Raw genomic sequence first — 17142 nt, forward strand, 5'->3', positions numbered from 1 at the left:
ATAGACTGCAGTTTCAAGGAGGCTATAAATAGCCCCAGACTTACACTAGGGTTTATTTATAAAGGCTGCACCGGCAAAAACAAGGCAGCAAGGTGACTTGCAACAAAATTGTTAGAGGGAAATTTGAGCTAAGTATAACCTCCGTGGGAATGCTACAGTTTTTGAATACTATCTTAGATACTGTACCTCGCTAGTCTTAATTGTTTACAGTTAAACAAAAGCAGCTTGCATACACACATGATCAGATGAGCAGATGGGACTAATGTAGATTTTAATAAGTGAACATTTGTCTGTTGGTACTTTGGTATCTTATGTGCTTTGACAGAATAAGGCTCAGCTGTGAAGCACCTGACCGTGAACAGCAATACAGTGCGCGCTTTTCTATTTCTGCAAGCCTTCCAGCTGCCTGGGAGAAAACAACATTGCTTATTTGATAAAGTCGAAGCTTGTCAGCATGTGCATGTGCATAGTCAAGGAATTATTCTAATCAAATTTGTAAATTCTTTTAAAGAATTTTGCCATGCCGAATTTCTCTCTGGGTAATTGGGAAGTAGCTATTCAGTGAATAAGGTTTTGGGCTACTGATTGAAAGGTTATCCATTTAAATCCCTGCATAGCCAAGGTGCCCTGGTTGGGTCCTTGAGCAAAACCCTTAATCCTCAACTGCTAAACTGTAATTTAGTCATTTTGAATAAAAGCACCAGTTGTATCAGGGCAGCACAGTGGTACATCAGGACGTTTTGTTGGCTCACAGCTTTAGAATCTTGAGTTCAATCTCTTTTTGAGTTCTGCTACAGATGTAGGTGTTGAAATGCAACAGTCTGGCATCCCATCCTAGAGGTATCCCATCTCGAGGGTAGGGTCCCATCTGGTATCCCATCTCGAGGGTAGGGTCTTAATCCACTGGGACTCTGACAAGGATGAAGTGGTCCCTGAACTAGTCCCTAAGCTTACAACTGAATGAGTTTACTCCTGCTTTTGCCTGAGATACAAAACATGACACAAGTGAAAACAAAAAATATATAGTAAAAAAAACCATTAAACCCAGAATTCAAGCTCCTGGTTAGCCATCATCTCCTGGTCTCCTCCTCTGCACATTGTGGCACTAAACTTGGATGTTGTTTGACAGGTCTTTCTTGAGCGTCTTTTGGTGGAAACTTTACGAGAAACAGTGTGTCCTTTCTGAATATCAGATAGACCAGTGCTTTGTACTGATATGTTGTTCTGAGTGGTGCCTCCTGGACTTTGACTTCGTTTATAACAAATTGGTTTGGGGATCTTTGTAGGTGTCTTGTCAGGCCTGTGGTCCCGTCTGGGACGGACACAAGGTCTCAGTTTCAACTTATAGATGGAAGGCACCCTTTCTGGCTTTTTTAACGATCTCCTCTGATATGATGAAGAGACCCGAGGCTTCTCCTTTTTGCCAGTCCCAGAGTTGTTAGCTTCAGCAGTCTTGGATGGTTCAATAGAATCTTTTGAATCCATACTTGAGCATAGGGAAGACCAGGAACTTGCCATAGAGGGTTTGAAGACAGTCAGGTTTCTTGAATCTGTGTTAGTCTGACTTTCTTGCTTCTTGCCTCTGAGATCTCTGGAGAAATTGTTCACCCAGCTTTCAACAGATACTTTCTCAAGTGGTCTCCTTCCTTTTGAAAGCTCATCAATGACAGCTCCAAAATTAGCATCCCTTGGATTGGTTTGTCTGGAGGATGAATAGGATGCACCAGGGGATGTGTTGTGGATAGATGGTTGCCTGGTCTTATGTGAAATCTCTGGAGAATTCATTGGGGTGTCAGGCTGACTACTGTCCTGTTCGTTCTCTGAGTCACCACCATCAGAGTCCATGCCAAGCTGTTGTAGATTAAACAGGATCTCTTCCTCAAGGCTCTGATAGAGGATAGCCTCCTGAGTAGGACTGATTGGGGGAGGAGTAAAGAGATAGCTTCTGTTTGTATCTCTACATTTGTTTTCTGCACTCACAGCAGCAACAGGTTGAGATGGCTCTACCAAGTCAGAATTGATGACAGAATTTAGTCCAGTGTGCTTTGGAAGGTCCAAGCAGTGTTTTCTGTCACCGTGTGAAGAAGATCTCTGTCGGCTCTTCTCATTTCCTTGCAGTCTGGTAGGTCGGGATGAACTGTCTGATGACTGGGCTTTTTCATTTGATGCAAGGATCCTAGTATGTCCATCCCCTGATATGACACCCATTAGCCCTTTTGTAGGAGAAAATGTCCGAATAAACCCTGGGCTCTTTCTGGCATTCCCACTGACCTGAGAGTCTTGATGGTTGTTGGTTGCAAGACATTGAACTGGTGTAACACTCTGGAAAGGTCGAGTTGACACTGAAACTCCTGGCTTCTCTGGAGCACTTTGTAAATCCTTGTTGTTCTTTGGCACAGTTGTGGCATTTTGTCTCAGCTTTGATACAATCTGGGACTTAGTCCAATTGTGCCCAGGCCTGTTGTCTGGCACTTGCTGCGGTGAAGTAGAGGTTTGGCTGTAGACCTTCTGCAAGACCAAGGGTGTACTGGGACGCTGAGTCTGTGGTTGTGGTGGAGTGGACGGACGAGCTGGTCGGGGAAGACTGCTGGTTACACGTCTAGACGGAGACACCCTGCTGGGTTCTCTGCCTGTTCTGTTAGAGGACTTCAGCACTTCCTTAGTGTCAGAGTAGGTCTGTTGGCAAGGGACCCTTAGTCTGAAAGTAGATCCACAAAGCCAGATGATCTCTCAAATATATAGTAATATTATTTCTCTATAGTACAATCATTCAGAGCTGTGCGTATTAGCATCTGACTCACTCTTTTTGTTACAAGATAGCAGCACTCAAGCTGAAGCATATTTCATTATATCAGGGTAATTCAGATGAAGTGGACACAATTAAAGATTTGAAATGTCAGAACAGGGTAAGCTGTATCAAACCCTTATTAACATTTTTACCATCATAGCGTAGTATTTTCAGAGGAATTTTGGGCTGGTTGCCATGGCAGATTTCCAACATTACACTACACCAACTGTACAGGCTGAAGTCTTAATCCAGACTCTGTATTGTACAAGTCATATACAATAGGTGTATATGCCAAACTGATCTTTTTCCCCTTTTAGCCATTTATTTTAATAAAATGCCTTTAAACAAGTATTAAAATAAATCTTATCTGAGAGGGTGTTGATTTATACACACTTCTTGTAATTGTGCTGTATAAATGACCCAGTTTATGTATCGATCAGTGCCTCCACACCCTAAACTTTAGTTCCTAATGTTTCTGAATGAATTTAGAGCAATTAATCTGATTTATACTCACTGACAAATAATATAAGGGTACCATGGAACCTAAACTAAGGAAAACTACCAGTGGTAGATTAAGTGATGAAAGCTCTGGGATGTTGATCAGGGTTCAAGCCTCATCACTGCCAAGCTGCCAATGTTGGGCATTTGAGAGCAAGACCCTTAACCTTCTCTGCTCCAGGGGCACTGTATCATGGCTGACCCTGTGCTCTGACCCCAACCTCAAAAAGTTGTGATATTTCGAAGAAAGAATTTCACTGTGCTATAATGTATATGTGACAAAGGCTCCTATCCATCTACTTAAACCTAAAAGCTAAAGTGGTGTAGCAGAATCTGATGTTTAGTTTATTGCAGTAATTAAATAGGCCACCATTAGACATTCTCATAAAATGTGTATGAAACGACAGGGCCGGTGCAATAAAAATGATTTAAAAGCATTACCCATGTAATTTTGTGCTTCCATTGTTTGCACTCTTTGTGCTGTAATGTTGCTGAGGGATAATTGTGATGCGATGGGAATTTGATTCAGAATGAACGACGAAGTGACGGACGACTTCACTTGACGAAGGACAGATGAACTGCAATTCAAAGCAGTGATAAACAATGTCTCTCTCACAGCATTACTTTCACACACAAGCACGCAGGTTCCTGAGCAGTATGTGTATTTGTCGTCTAATTAATTACGAGCCAAGTCTGCAGGCCTAAATGGATTTCTGTCACCCTGTCAGCCGGAGCTGAAATTTATAAAAATGACGACCGAAAGCCTTCCAAATTATAATTACATTGCATATACAGTATAAGGAATAAAACATGATGTAGCCTGCTGTTAAATAACTCTTTTTGAATTACAACATGTTGCAAAATGTTTCATTCCTCTTACAATTTGCCAGAATGGTGTCTTGTACTATTTAGGTCATACTCTTTACAATTTAATCAACACACACTTATTTTAATCCACTTATGTTGCAGACCTTGCACAGGTTTTAAGGAAACAAAATCGTATTAGAGAGTATTAGAGTTTAGATTATTAGTCGAAACCCCTTGCTCTATTATTAAGCTTTAAAACCCTGACTCACCTCATTTTAACCAGGAGCCAGGAATGCATGTGAAAAATCATCATATACAAACTCCATCTTCCTGAAGATGCTCTTTAACCTGCCAGGAGCCCCTGTGGATTCTAATTAACCTGCTGATTCAGTGCACTCATACTGTGTGTAATGTCTGTGGCATTCAGTGACATTTAGTGATTGATTACTTTTTGCCATGTTCCTTGGCCCCCTTGAAAGGCACTGACATGCATGAGTGGGAAATAACAAACTCTGTGTACTCTGGTTGCAGTATTAAATGTCTGGTTCAGTGTAAAAGCTCTTTTATGGAGTAGGCATCAGGTGGTTCGTCCATTTGTCCAGCTGAGATACTCATTAATATGATATCTTAAGAACGAGTGGCCGAATATTTGTAATATTTGGAATTATCATTGTATTGTACCAGCAGATGAATTGATTATATTTTAGAATTGGAAAGGAAAACCAAACAGCATCAGGGTTAACTGTTTAAAATAGTCTTACAAAAATGTTATTTATGAGTTCACTTTCAGGGATTTAGAGTCTATTTTGGCTAGATGTGATTTTTGTCATTGGTCTGTCCGTGTGTCTGTCTGAGATTCGCACTAGATTTGGTGGTGGTGGTGGTGATGGAGGCCAGACTTGTTTGAGTAGAATTAAATTCTAATACATTTGCGTTTACTTATATAATTAATGCATTAATCCCTGAAAGACTGTACAATTTAAAGGCCTAATCAAAATAAGTTCCATTCCAAATGGCTACACTCCTCCAAATCCTCCAAAATGGCTAAAAATCCTTAGTAATCAGGAGCAATTAATGAATATTTTCTTAATAGATTAATAAATGTTTTATTTATGATACCACAGTGATATAATAATGTGGAAAGTTGTATTTTTATTCGCTTACTTAGTAGGAGATGGGCTACTCCTGAGCCCCGGCTCTGATCTCTGGATTCTGGTGGGAGCGGAAGAGGTCCAGATTACAGGGTCGAGAGGGGACTGGGCTCGGGTCAGCACCAAAGAGATTTGAGACGTAGCCTGGCCATCAGGCCCGCATTGCCTGGCTTTGATCTCGTGGACCGGAGTGGAAGGGCGCTGTGAAAGTTTATGGGCTAGCAAGAGAGCGAGAGAATGGAATGAGCTTGGGTTATGCAATTCCCACAGCGCTGAAATGAAGTGTAGGTTTAACGAGGGCTTTAATTCTCTGGTTCTGTGCTAACTAAAAGACACTCGTGCTATTTATATTCACGGATGACAACAAGCGCTACCACGGCATGCATAGATTTGCGTGCAGCATGAACGCAATCAGATACATCCTGGTATTATCTCAGCATGCTCCACTCACATAATAGAGATTATCCAGAGAGCAAAAAGTGCAATATGGTGTCCCACCAGGTTCTATTCTCGGGCCTCTTTAAGCTCGCCCCATGAAATTCTCAAACATAATACCGGTTGATGATTGTCACAGTTGAATATAGCGGAACAAATCTAAGACATAAAGCTTTTTCTTCTCCAAAAGAAAGAGACGACTGGATACTAATAATGTTTCTGCCTCTCTGTATCTTTAAGGATGTTTCAGCTAGCTCATAATAGGGATGATGAGGATAACTCTTTAGTACTGATCGTAACTTCTGACACCAAATCCTGGATAATGACACCATTCGTCTTTTTTATTTTTGTTAAAGCAGTGACAAAATGTCTAAATTTATTACTTTCGACTGCTTGATTCATTTGTTAAATGTTTCTAGATTTATTCTCATTTCAACCTTTAAGGCTCTTCTTAAGCAAAAGAGACATTTTTCTGCTGTCTGTTCTGTTCCTCTCTCCAGAGGCTGCACTTCGCTCTGGTTCTCTCATGTGGGAATTTGTTACGCTTATGAAACTGTTGTTGACCTTTACCTTGCTTTTTTTTTTGCTCTCGCTTGACTAAAATAGCTGTTCTTTGGCATGTTTTATCTTTAAAATGCTTAATTAAATTGGGGTATTGAATTCCTTGCTTCAGTTACAGTATCAGTATGTTCTGTTCCTGAAACTAATACACGCCCTAAGTGCCGGTATCAGAATCAGTGCCATCGTTGTTGTGGAAAGGATTTATGAAGCATATACAAAATTTCAGGGCAATTTTCACACCTAGTTACGATTCACAATGTGTCATTACTGCAAGAGAAATATTACAGATGTTAACAGACAGATGATAAAAATGAGGGAAAAGTACATGTAATCATATACGGTGATTAATTTTTTTTTCTCGTGCCCACAGTTTATGGAAAACAAACATGTTTATGCTTTAAGCACTTTCAGGGTAGCAATTACATGTACTTGCATAAATGAATTGCGTCTGTGTTGAGAGGCTGATTGACCTTTAGTCAGGGGGCAAAAAATAATCGAAAATGGAAATGTTTTCATCTGTCCCTAAATGCGGCTTCCACACATAATTAAGAGTACTGAAATGGAATATCCCGGCTGTTCAAAAATGCATATATGATGTAATAATTTTCGTAATACTGATAGATGAACATATATGTGTGTATGTGTGTGTACACACTTACACAGAGATGTGCAGCGGCAGGGGTCATGTTTGTCCAGATAGTGCTCTAGGGTGTCCCATCCTCCACCCACTCTCACCATCACATGATTCCTTAAGATCTACACACACACACACACACACACGCATTGTTTAATAGAACCCATATGCCATAAGCTGACTGACAGTGAAGGACTGTCAGAGAGTATAAGAGCTTTATCTCTTATCATTTGTCAGACTGTGACACAGCAGAGCAGAAGCAGACGTCATTATTGATGAGAGAGAGAGAGATGAAGGGAGAGAGAGAGATGGAGAGAGACAGAGAGAGAGAGAGAGAGAGAGAGAGAGAGAGAGAGAGAGAGAGAGAGGAAGAAAAGACAGTGAGGTTATTTTACTCGGACAAATATGATGGTGTTGGAGTCTCCGACTCGATATTTTCCCTCTGATATCTTCACCATGGGAAACTGACTGGGACAAGTGCAGCGACTCACCAGATATTGAACCTGTACACACAGGAATTGAAAACACACACACACACACACTGTTTCAATCAGTCTCTTTTACAATATCCCAACCGCACAATTCACTACAGCTTGACTCAGCCCTTTTTCCCTCCAGTTCAATAAATCATAAAGGAGTGAACAGGATACGGTACGAGTCAATGGCAAGTGATCCTACAAATCATGTTGCTCTTAACAGGAGGTCCATCCTGCTTTGCTCGACTATCAATCTTCAGTGACAGAATGTAAACCTGCCTCTAGAAAAATTGATGTTTCTGATTGAGGTTAGGACAAGGTTATGCGTCATCTCTGCCTCATGCCATCCAAGCATGTATAATAGTGTCTGTGTCAGTGCAAAGGACTGAATGTAATTTCTGTGTCTTCTGAATATTAATTATATTCCAGCCATTAAATCACTTCATTATTTAAAATGATATGTAAATGTAGAATGATCTGGGAGAAGGGCAGGAACACCACCTACTCCTTCCTGCAAGGTCTGGAGTATTATGGAAACTGTTGCCTCATGCAAGTAAATGGGTGACTAAACTGCATGCAGCAATGGAGAGAGAAATCCAATAAATAAATAAATAAATAAATACTGACTGTCGTGTATAATTTGTCTGAGAGGAAAGCTCACAGAATTTAAAAATTACGGTGAGCTTTCCTGTCATCATACACCACAAATATGTACACAGACATCAGTGTTCATCAGTTTGTTGGCTGAATTTAGTCTACAACTTTCAACTCTATCTATCTATAATGACCATCTAAGTCATTGGTCAGCTCTCCTCCTGGAAATGTACCTTTATTACACCTAAACTTTGTAAGAACATAGATTTCACTAGCTGATTGGTGTTATTTTAATCTATAGGGCAGATCACCATCTCATCCAGGTTCTCAGTGTTTATCAAGCGTCTCTGGACCACAGGCTCCATTTTCTCCTCGCGAATCTCTTCCTCTATCTCCTCCTCCAGCTGAATAAGGACAGGTGCGGCCATGCCGAAGCGAGAGGCCCGTCGAGCCACCTCGAGTAGGCAGAGCACCACGTTTTTCTCATTCTTTCGCAGGACAAGGTCGTCTGTCTCAAACATCAGAACGTCTGCAGGAGGAGGGAGGACAGTAATGATGTGAAAATGCTGAGAGTGCATAGTTCTAGAGCATGATGCATCAGCCTACAGGGATCTTAGATGGGTCTCAGTTGCTGGCATTTTTCTTTTACTATTCTGATCATTGCTTTTGTCTTAAATTTTAAATTGTAGTCTTAAATTTACATTATTCTGTGTACATTGTGTCTATATTGTCTTCTGTAGTTCTGGAGGCAAGACATTTTCCCACTATATAACAACAGAATGGACTAGATAATAAGAGAATTTCACTTGAACTAAATTATGAACTAAATTAGGGAAGACTAAATTAAGAACATCTAATCTACAGTAACATTCACAAGCACTGGAGGTCTACCTTTCTAGTGAACTAGGCACCAACCAAAAACTCAGTGTTAAAGATCATTTGAGGATTTAAATAAAATAAAATAAAATAAAATAAAATAAAATAAAATAAAATAAAATAAAATAAAATAATTAAAATAAAATAATTAAATTAAATTAAATTAAATTAAATTAACAGCTGTGACATACAGGGCCAGAATTAAACTTTTTAGGAAGGCTGACATCCAGGAGGGGAAATTAAAAAATAAAATAAAATAAAATAAAATAAAATAAAATAAAATAAAATAAAATAAAATAAAATAAAATAAAATAAAATAAAATAATAAACAGTGGATAATGACCACAGATTTTTTGAGGCAGGACAGCAAAATTAATAAAACACATTAAACAAATTTAAGTTCGGAGGCTATCACAGTTAACTTGCTATACTGTAGGCTACTATTTAGTATCCAACACAAATTTGTAGGTCAACATCATACAACCTTTCAGTTTGTTTTCAGAGTTTCACATGCCAAACGAGATCCTTTTCCACAACAATAAAAAATACCGATAAGAGAGGAATTTAATAAAGAAAATGTTTTACAGTTTCTCTCAGTGCACAGATCAACGTTGTGCTCCACATTTCAAGCAAATGTCGCCACCTTGTGGTAGAATCGAGTAATAAAGCTTAACACATTTAATACACACCAATTAACCGAAAGTTTTCTTTAAGTTCGTAAAACTCTAAAGGGCAGGTGTCAGAGTGCTTAACATAACATTATTTTATATCAATTTTGTGGTGTATTTGGTCAAATGTCCACAACTGTGGGTACAACAAACGGCGAAGCTAGTTAGCTAGCAAGATAGCAATAGGCTACTTCATTGATACCTGAGGGAACATGGAAGTAAAGAAGTATTTGATATAAAAGGAGAGAAAGACAACAGTACACAAAACTACCATGTTTGTTGCCCTTTATGTTAAAAACGACATTTTTAATAGTCTTACATCAGAAACAGGAGACATGCAACTATAAAATATCAAAACTAAATTCCACTGGTTTTGTGCACACATGACCACCATGTTATCATTTTGTCTATATTGTGCATTTTGTGTATCTGTCCTGTACTGTTTTGTTTTGTATTGTCTGTTTGCACTAGGTTTCACACGTTGCACTTTATGTAGCTAGGACTTTTACTTTCTGTCCTTAGCTCTGTGTTGTTTCGTTGCTCTGTTGTTGTTTTACGTAGCACCAGGGTCCTGGAGAAACGTTGTCTCATTTCACTGTGTAACTGTGTCAGCTATCTCTATGATTGAAATGACAATAAAAGCTTCTTGACTTGAAACCTAGCTCCTTTGGCAAAGGTATTAAACTTCTCCCACTTCACAATCCACATGGTATATATTTCCGAAGAGCTATACACTGATGATATACACTAACAGCAACTTTTATGCACACCTGTGAATTCATGCAATTATCCAATCAGCCATTCATGTGAAGTAACACACAATACATTTAAAATGATGTGATAACAATGACTTTGTCAGGTTTGAGTGACACAGTTTGAGGGAAAAAAAGGGCTGGCAGAAAGGCCTTGATGATCAGAGGGGTCAGAGGAGAATGTCCAGACTGGTTAGAGCTCACTGGGAGTCGATGGTAACTTAATCATTCAATCTGTTACAACCATGATGAGCTGAAAAGCATCTTAGAATACAATGCAGCTTGAACGCGGTTGCGGTACAACAGCAGATGGCTCCACTTCTTTCAGCCAAGAACAGGAATCTGGGGATACAGTGGGCACAGGCTGACCCAAACTTGATAGTTGAACATTGTTTCCCCCCAAATCGTCAAGTGTCCAATTTTTGTGACCAGTTTGTTTCCACTGTAGCTTTAGATTCTTGTTCTTTTCTGACAGGAGTGGAAACCAATGTGGGTTTTCCTTTAGACACTTTATGTTCCTCACTAACTAGAGTGGAAATGCTTTAAACCACTTAGCATTCAAGTTTTAAAAAAAAGTCGAGGGGGGGGGGGGTTATTCATATAATAATTATTTGAAAGCAGTGTATGCTAATATATTAATTAAACAATAAGGTGAAGAAATGCTTGCATGACAAACCGTTCTGTGAATTTCTTTCTTTTGCAGAGCAATTCACAATGAAATATTGTTGGTATTATTAAAATTTACAAATTTCAGCCCAAGAATTTGCATAAATACATTTTCCAATATAAAGGCACCAGGTAAAGGCATTCAACTAATTTTTGTGCTTGTTTTAAATCTGACTTTATTCAAATTTACCTGTAGTGTTTTGACATAAATATATAAATGGCTTATGATAACTCTACATCCCATAATGCACTAGTTAAAAGGGAAAAAAAGAAAGAAAGAAAAATAAAAGAAAAAGTATTTTGGATGTAAGAAAATGTTTTTTTTCAGATTTTTTTTTTTACTGTTCTATATTTCGATGTATTGTGGGGTTTAAGCTATTATTATTATTATTATTTAGAAATGGGCCCAATTAATTAATTGATGCAACTTTAACAAAAATCCACTTCTTTCTAACACGTGCTTGCTCTCTCTCCATCTCTACCTTTAATGTGCATCTCATTCCGACACCAGTTGATGAAGTTGGACACGTTATCCCGGGCCAGAAAGGTTGCAGGCTGAGCCGAGCTCATGAAAGTCACCCCGGAGGAGGGCAGGTGCGCGCGCCTGCGACCGTGTTTGTGCTGAAACTCCCCGGCGGCGCGCGTCACGTTATTGGCGTGAGCGCAGAGGAGCGCGCCCGTCTCCAGCGCCTGCACCATGTTATTCACCGTAATGTCCACGCCGTACAAGTCCTTCAGCCACTCAGCCAGATCTTCCTTCATCGCGTAGAGGTACTCCTCACACGACTTGAAAGGTCTGATGCTCTGCGTCGAGGCGTGCTCAATTCCCGACATGCCAAAAACAAAAAAAAATGCGCCTAGTATAAACGCGTCTAAAAAATGAATTCAGTCTCATTCATAATTGTGATTGAGTAGCTGCGGAATCATTAAATCCAAATCTAAAATCTTTTACACAAACACTACTAGTAGCCAGTGAGATTGGAAAGTTGCTGCTGGTTTTATTTTGGACATGTTGCCCTTGGTGACCAGACCAAACATTCCCATTAACCATTTCACCACCACCACCACCACCAGACAGGAAAGAAAACAAAAAAGTTAGAAATGTAGAAACAGGACTTTAAATAAATCAGCCCTACAGCTGAAAGACACATTCCTCTTATAATATAAATTAAATAAACACTAAATAAACTAAAAAGTTGGCTTGCACCCATAGTCGCCTGTTTCCACTTAACATTCTCTTTCATAGCAAGACTGAAATGATAGAATAAACTGAATCGACACCTTCATAGGTCAGTGGTCTATTGATAAATCAACACAGCACGATTAAGATAAAGAATAAATCCATATTTTCAAATGATACCTTCCTGGGCAAATTAAAGTATTATAACATTATGCAATGTCAGAACCTAAGACATGAATAAATATATGTCTTCATCTTTTAAATGCATATGTGAATATAGTGTAGTCTAAATTTGTATAATAATATAACAGCTTGAAAATCAAACTAGAAAATGATAGTATAATCTCTATAGTGCACATGTAGTCCATTATTAAAGCCAAGCTTCTCCCTCTGTATTAATGGAGATGATAATAAATGCTAATGAGAATCAAACAGGCAGGATTATTATATTGTATACAAAATAACAGCCTGCAATGATTCTGATTAAGATTAGCATTTAGATTCATGTCAGTATCACTATCTATTCTTTTTCTTTTTCCCAGAGAACTCGCGTTTCTTGAATTTATTCTTTTCACGCCTCTGACCGTCGCCTCCTTCACTACGTCGAGTGAATACTGGCATGGGAGGTTCAATTTCTCCGGGTCGACCTCCTCTATCTGGCACGCTACCCATCAGCACCTTCATAGTAGCAAAAAAAAACCCCCACAAAAACCAGTTAGTCAGTTAAGGATGAATATCCAGTATCTGATAAATGTGATGTGTGAATAATGAGGTAAGTACTGTAAGTACTGCACCTTGTGAATGGCTGTCGATGGTCCTGCAGTCACAGGCAAAATGCAAGACTGATCCTCTCTAGCTGCTAGTAACAGTGCAGTGGAAACGGACGACTCGAGCAGCATTGTAACCAGAGGTATGGCGGACATCAGAGTGCTGCGCTCCTAATGAGGAAAAGCAGAAGTGCCCAGAAATTCAGAAATTTCTAGAAAGCTGCTTGGTTATTGTTAAATTTCTGTTTCTGTTAAATGTACTGAATGTCTCTGACCACTAAGGCACTGGGATGGGATTAATTTTTTTTTTTCCTGGAGAACTATATGACAGTTGTTTGCTTGTTTTTTTTTTTTGTTATTTGTTTGTTTGTTTAGACAAAAGTTCCAAGTAGAACCCCTTTAGAAAGATTAACTCTAAAAAATTTAAAATAATAATAATAAATCTTTGATGTTTTTGGTTCCTTAAAACCTTTGTTCCAGGATTCTTTAATTGTTGAAGATAAATAAATAAATAAATAAATAAATAAATAAATAAATAAATAAATAAATAAATAAATAAACAAACAAACAAACATTTTTGGATACTGAGGTTTTTTGGGTTTTTTTTTTTTTTTTTACATTTTTTTTTAAAGTGTTCAATGCATACATTATCTATACAGTATAAACTATACATTCTAAGGAACGCTGTTTAGGGATATGGGGATAATAGAACATCATATAACTATAAGTAATGCTTTCTTCCAGAATTAAAACCCTTAAAAGGTTCCTCAGTTGTTCCTCTTAATGTCTATACACTGATCAGGCATAACATTATGACCACCTGCCTAATATTGTGTTGGTCCCCCTTTTGCTGCCAAAACAGCCCTGACCCATCATGCACTCCCAACGTGCATCAGTAAGCCTTGGCCACCCATGACCCTGTCGCCAGTAGACCACGGTTCCTTCCTTGGATCACAAACCTGTTAAAGAACCCTTTTTTCTAATCCTGTTATATATTCCCTTGGTAAGCATGTAGAATAAAATCCAAACAATTGTTATGTTAATACCTAGAACCTTTCAAAACCTGGTACTTGGTACACTTGAAGGGTTCTTGAAGGAACCACAAAATTCATGTTCCTAATAAAAACAAACACTGCGTTCAAGGGTTCTATATACATCCTTAAAGAATTCCTCCAGAGGGAACTAAAGAACCCTTAGTGTCTGTATTTTATAGTATATCAATTATATATGATATGAGACACACGTTATTATACTTTAATACTCTATGAAAAAGAACGGTTCCTTGAAGATTCTTTGGATAGTTGATGTTTATTTGTTTCTTAAAGGTTGAACTCTCAGATGCAAGACAAGTCACTAAGCACAGAACCTTCAGAACCGTGAATATATTTATAATATTTAGAATATATTAGATATAAATTCTAAATATTTAGAATATTTAGAACCGTCTTTGATTTGTAGAACTTCACAACGTTGGGTTTTTCGACCATTTTGTAAATTTCACCCAAGGACAAACATAACCTAGTCTTACAAGAATTCTTCGTTTGGTTTGTCCTTGAAAGACAGCCTTGAAATTCCATGTAGAACTGTGGGATTCAGTATTGTCCTGTTATAAAGCTAGAAACCATCCAAAGAAGCCTTTAGGACACTTTTTTTTATGGATGATTTGACCTTTTATTTGGTATAAGGTCAAATTCAGTATTACTATGAAACAAAACATTATGCAAAATAAGGTTTTGTGAGAATTTCAAAGCAGCAGGTGTCTATTTGTTAGTCTACCTTTCCTCGCTCTCCCCATGCAAACGACTGGAGTGTGACTTGGAAGCGTTTGATCATCATCTGCTGACGGGACTCGTAGTCCTTGCAGAGCACTTGGTTAATCTGATGCAGCACGCTCTGAAAACAATCAAGTTGTAAAAACATAAAAGCAGAGGAGTCGTGTAGCAATCGGGTCATGTTGCCCAAACAATACGCACCCATTGTGTAGAATTCAGATTAGTCTTTAGCAACGGCTCTTGCACTTTGCCCTCTGGGAGCAAGGCTAGTCGTAACTCCACCTGAATCAGTGAAGAGTTCATCGATTACAACGTTTAACATTAAAGCCTGTGTGATTCTGCATGCATTTACTTCTTACCTGTGAATAAACATCACTGAACTGCGAGGCTGGCTCCATCTCCAGGACCTGAAACAACTCTGACAATTCCTTCATTACTTCTTTGTCATCCAATTGAGTCACATTATCAGTATCCGGAAATGATTTTCTCTGTCTCTGCTCTTTCCCTGACTCACTCAGAGGCTCAGGGTCTTGCGGATTGCGCTCTCTGTACTGCAGCATACGTGCTGCTTGTAACTCGGACACCAGGAACTCTGAGGAACATTCAAGAAAAAATGCATTTATTTGCTTTACATTTTTCCATTTTAACATAAATACAGTATGATGTATAAAACAGAGAGAAAGTCTTATAAATGGTTATAAAAATGGTTTACCTGTTATTCTTTTGAGATGAATGGGGGTCAGAGTCTCTGTGCTGAGCGTGTCGTAAGGATAAAGCATGACTTTCAGGATCTCTTTCAGTTCCCTGGCCAGAATGGTGCCACTGTCTCCTGGAAAGATGTACAGGGACACTGTTGGTGTTCAAAAGTTGGTGTTCAAAAGCTATCATGTTTATGCAATACTACCTTAGATACACCGATCAGGCATAACATTATGAGCAGGGACAGGTGAAGTGAATAACACTGATCATGTATCCCACCTGTTAGTGGGTGGGATATATTAGGCAGTAAGTGTCCTCAAAGTTGATGTGTTACAAGCAGGAAAAATGGGCAAGCAACAATGGGCCAAATTGTGATGGCTAGACACTGGATCAGAGCATCTCCAAAACTGCAGCTCTTGTGGGGTGTTCCCGGTCTGCAGTGGTCAGTATCTATCAAAAGTGGTCCAAGGAAGGAACAGTGGTGAACTAGCGACAGGGTCATGGGCGGCCACGAGCGAAGGCTGGCCCGTGTGATCCGATCCAACAGACGAGCTACTGTTGGTCAAACTGCTAAAGACGTTAATGCTGGTTCTGATAGAAAGGTGTCAGAATACACAGTGCATGACGGGTCAGGGCTGTTTTGGCAGCAAAAAAGGGAGACCAACACAATATTAGGCAGGTGGTCATAATTTTATGCCTGATCAGTGTAATATCAGTACAATCATTCATTTATTCTTTAACCACTTTGTTTTGGTTAGATTCATGATGGATATCACAGAAAGACAGGATGTGATGTCACATATGGGATTCTAGTCATACATTATATGGCCAAAAATGTGTAAACAACTGACATATCATATTAATATGTGCTTGTTAAATATCCGATGACAGATTTAGGTCTTTGGTTACTGACTGTTCTCCCTGCGTTGGTGAGGATTTCCTCAAGGTTCTCCTAAGAACATGCTGTTAGGCGAAATTTGTAGTAGAATAAATCCTTAATATTTAAATGTCAAAATGTATGTAAATACATTTGAAAATACACCACCAAAAATATGTAAATGTATTATTTGCGTACAGGAAACGATGTGAAATGTGATTCTATAGGTCTCTTATCTTTTAGCATGAGATGTTTTCCCTCTTTATAGTAGGAAATCACTTTTTTTTTCTTGTAAATCTTATACCTGCAAGTTCAGGGCAGATTTTTCTCAGCTCCACCACCAACCAGGAAATCAGTGGACAGGGCAGTTCATCACATTCACACCGTTTAACACAGCGATCTCTGTCATATCTGTAAAATATTCATATAGTTTCAGGCAAACATTAATAATAGTTGTTCAAGTTCAAAATAGCAGGGTGTAGATGTTTACTGATTTACCCCAGGGCTTTAACAGCCGATATTATCCCAGTCTCTCGCGCCATTCCAAAACTGCAAATGTTATTATATTTCCATGTACTGAGAATTTCCACAGAGTTGTCTGCTGCTTCCTGGTCCAGACTGTCCAGTCAGATCAGAAACGCTCGAACCAAGCCAAGGGAAAATAATCAACACGCTTTAGACTCGAGTCAGACTTTAACCGTGACTTTTATTCTATAATCAGGGAATTGTTTGTAGGGGTTTTTTTACTGCTGAAATTATTGTGTAAACAAAAATGATCTGCACCGCAAAATAATCGAGTACACCTGTTATTATTATTATTATTATTATTATTATGGTATATGCGATTACATCTTTACAACCGTCTGTTTATTTTTTTTAGCAGGAAGTTAAACAATATGAAAGTGAAATTCTGCCGTCAACAACAGTAAAAGGGCGGTCCA

General features: G+C 38.7%; 2 protein-coding genes across 3 annotated transcripts; both read right to left on the bottom strand.

Moving 5' to 3' along the window:
• Positions 1 to 67: 67 nt before the first annotated feature.
• On the bottom strand, positions 68 to 11740 carry LOC131348054 (GAS2-like protein 2A). Its single transcript, XM_058382616.1, has 6 exons — positions 11389 to 11740; positions 8256 to 8473; positions 7270 to 7377; positions 6900 to 6996; positions 5258 to 5462; positions 68 to 2698 (listed from the first exon to the last, which is right to left on the bottom strand). Exons 1-6 carry the CDS (start codon positions 11738 to 11740, stop codon positions 1039 to 1041), a joined length of 2640 nt encoding a protein of 879 aa, XP_058238599.1. The 3' UTR covers positions 68 to 1038.
• Positions 11741 to 11879: 139 nt separating this feature from the next.
• Positions 11880 to 17074, bottom strand: im:7138535 (uncharacterized protein LOC797998 homolog). Of its 2 annotated transcripts, none has more exons than XM_058382623.1 (8): positions 16700 to 17074; positions 16506 to 16612; positions 15338 to 15454; positions 14985 to 15217; positions 14827 to 14907; positions 14630 to 14746; positions 12881 to 13024; positions 11880 to 12764 (listed from the first exon to the last, which is right to left on the bottom strand). In XM_058382623.1, the coding sequence occupies exons 1-8, from the start codon at positions 16741 to 16743 to the stop codon at positions 12603 to 12605; spliced, it is 1005 nt and encodes a 334-aa protein (XP_058238606.1). In that variant the 5' UTR covers positions 16744 to 17074; the 3' UTR covers positions 11880 to 12602. The 2 variants fall into 2 exon arrangements, with proteins under 2 accessions (XP_058238606.1, XP_058238605.1); XM_058382622.1 differs by having other exon boundaries at positions 15338 to 15475.
• Between the last annotated feature and the right edge of the window lie 68 nt (positions 17075 to 17142).

Source organism: Hemibagrus wyckioides, linkage group LG28 (genome assembly GCF_019097595.1).
Source record: "Hemibagrus wyckioides isolate EC202008001 linkage group LG28, SWU_Hwy_1.0, whole genome shotgun sequence".
Classification (NCBI taxonomy): domain Eukaryota; kingdom Metazoa; phylum Chordata; class Actinopteri; order Siluriformes; family Bagridae; genus Hemibagrus; species Hemibagrus wyckioides.

Excerpts from the sequence above, each read along its gene's own strand:
- LOC131348054 (XM_058382616.1), bottom strand. The coding sequence starts at position 11,740 with ATGTCGGGAATTGAGCACGCCTCGACGCAGAGCATCAGACCTTTCAAG. Across the intron at positions 7,378-8,255 it reads CTGAGAACCTGGATGAGATG|GTTCAATATCTGGTGAGTCG; the intron begins GTGATCTGCCCT and ends CTGTGTGTACAG. Across the intron at positions 6,997-7,269 it reads ACACCATCATATTTGTCCGA|ATCTTAAGGAATCATGTGAT; the intron begins GTAAAATAACCT and ends GTGTGTGTGTAG.
- im:7138535 (XM_058382622.1), bottom strand. The coding sequence starts at position 16,743 with ATGGCGCGAGAGACTGGGATAATATCGGCTGTTAAAGCCCTGGG. Across the intron at positions 13,025-14,629 it reads CATGGGGAGAGCGAGGAAAG|GAGCGCAGCACTCTGATGTC; the intron begins GTAGACTAACAA and ends TTTCCTCATTAG. Across the intron at positions 12,765-12,880 it reads CATCGACAGCCATTCACAAG|GTGCTGATGGGTAGCGTGCC; the intron begins GTGCAGTACTTA and ends GCTACTATGAAG.